This window comes from Emiliania huxleyi (genome assembly GCF_000372725.1).
Source record: "Emiliania huxleyi CCMP1516 unplaced genomic scaffold EMIHUscaffold_7745, whole genome shotgun sequence".
Lineage (NCBI taxonomy): Eukaryota > Haptophyta > Isochrysidales > Noelaerhabdaceae > Emiliania > Emiliania huxleyi.
In genome coordinates this window covers 1-1,317 of record NW_005196205.1, presented here as the reverse complement: position 1 = coordinate 1,317, position 1,317 = coordinate 1, and the positions used below count along the sequence as shown (strand labels likewise).

The 1,317-nt window shown below is 61.4% G+C and overlaps 2 protein-coding genes across 2 annotated transcripts; both read right to left on the bottom strand.

Moving 5' to 3' along the window:
* Nucleotides 1-134: 134 nt before the first annotated feature.
* Nucleotides 135-544, bottom strand: EMIHUDRAFT_125054 (hypothetical protein; the record flags this gene model as incomplete). The annotated part of the gene is made up of 2 exons (XM_005760177.1): nt 135-284; nt 380-544. Coding segments are annotated over 2 exons (315 nt in total), but the record flags the coding sequence as incomplete, so codon positions are not given.
* Nucleotides 545-1,036: 492 nt separating this feature from the next.
* Nucleotides 1,037-1,282, bottom strand: EMIHUDRAFT_258504 (hypothetical protein; the record flags this gene model as incomplete). Its single annotated transcript, XM_005760176.1, has 1 exon — nt 1,037-1,282. A coding segment is annotated over one exon (246 nt), but the record flags the coding sequence as incomplete, so codon positions are not given.
* Between the last annotated feature and the right edge of the window lie 35 nt (nt 1,283-1,317).

Genomic DNA, 1,317 nt, shown 5'->3' with positions numbered 1-1,317 from the left:
CTCGCGCGGGCAGCCAGCCAGGCGCACGCGCTGGTGCAAAGCAGTGCCGCGAGGGGACCTCACTCACCACCACCGCCCCTCCCTCTCCCCGTCGGCTCTTTCCCCTCGGCGGCAGGGGCCGCGCACACGCGCACCTTGAGCGCAAGCAGCAGCAGGAACGTCTCGACCGAGTAGTAGCCACGGTCGACAAAGTCGCCCATGAAGACATAGTTCACGGAGGGCACCTGACCGCCGACGTCGAACAGCTCGAGCAGGTCGTAAAACTGCCCGTGGATGTCGCCCACCTGCAAAAGCACGCGCGAGGGCGTCAGGCCGCCGGGGGCCCGCTGGCCGTGCCCCCCCCTCTCCCCGACGCCCGCCGCTACCGCCACGCGCGCACCACCACGGCGGGGATCGGCACGTGGTGCACGTTGGACTCCTCCATCAAGATTTCCTTTGCCTTTTCGCACAGCGCCTTGACGGCGTCCTCCGAGATGATTTTGCACTGCTTCAGACTGCTGATGTGCTCATCCACATCTCTGGAGCTGACGTGCGCGTCCGCCATCGCGCCGAGATGCCTCGACGCGCACGGCCGGACACAAGAGAAGGTCGCGCCTGCGCGCCGCTGAAGCGAAGAGTCGCGCGAAAAAGAATTCCCCCACGCATTTATTCCATTTGTCTGTTTTCTTTCTTTCTTTCTTTCCATCTCTCCTGGAGATGTCTGCTCTATTTATTATTTATTTAGCATTATTTATTTACCACACTCCTCTCCTTAAAATCCCTGTGTGGTGGCGGCGTGCCGTCCTCCCATCCATCCCTTGGGGTGTCTTTTTCTTTCTTTCTTTTTTTCATTATGTATCCCTGTGTGGTGGCGGCGTGCCGTCCTCCCATCCCTCCCTTGCGTTGTCTGTTTTCTTTCTTTCTTTTCTTTTCATTATTTATTTCTTGACGATCGGGTCAATCGCGAGATGATATCATTTAAATGAATAAACAAATTCCACGGGCACCACATTCTTCCGTCCTCGCACACTCGGGCTAGCCCGAAACCTACAAATTCCTAGATGTTGAGGACCGCACACGCCTCCGGCTCCCGCGCCACGAGGTCGGCCGCCTCGCTCTCCGCCGCGTCAAAGATGCGCTCCAGGTGCGCCACGTAGCTCCGCACGAACCCGACGCGCGGCTCGGTGTGGCCTTCTGGGTCGGTCCACACCTCCGGGAAGGCGATCCCGCCGCCGTGCAGCCCGCGCGCGATCCTGCCCGTCCGGCCGCAGTGCTCCGCAGCAGCGAGGTCGAGCGGCTGCCCCTCCCACGAGGCGGCCGGCAGCGCGGGCCCGCCGC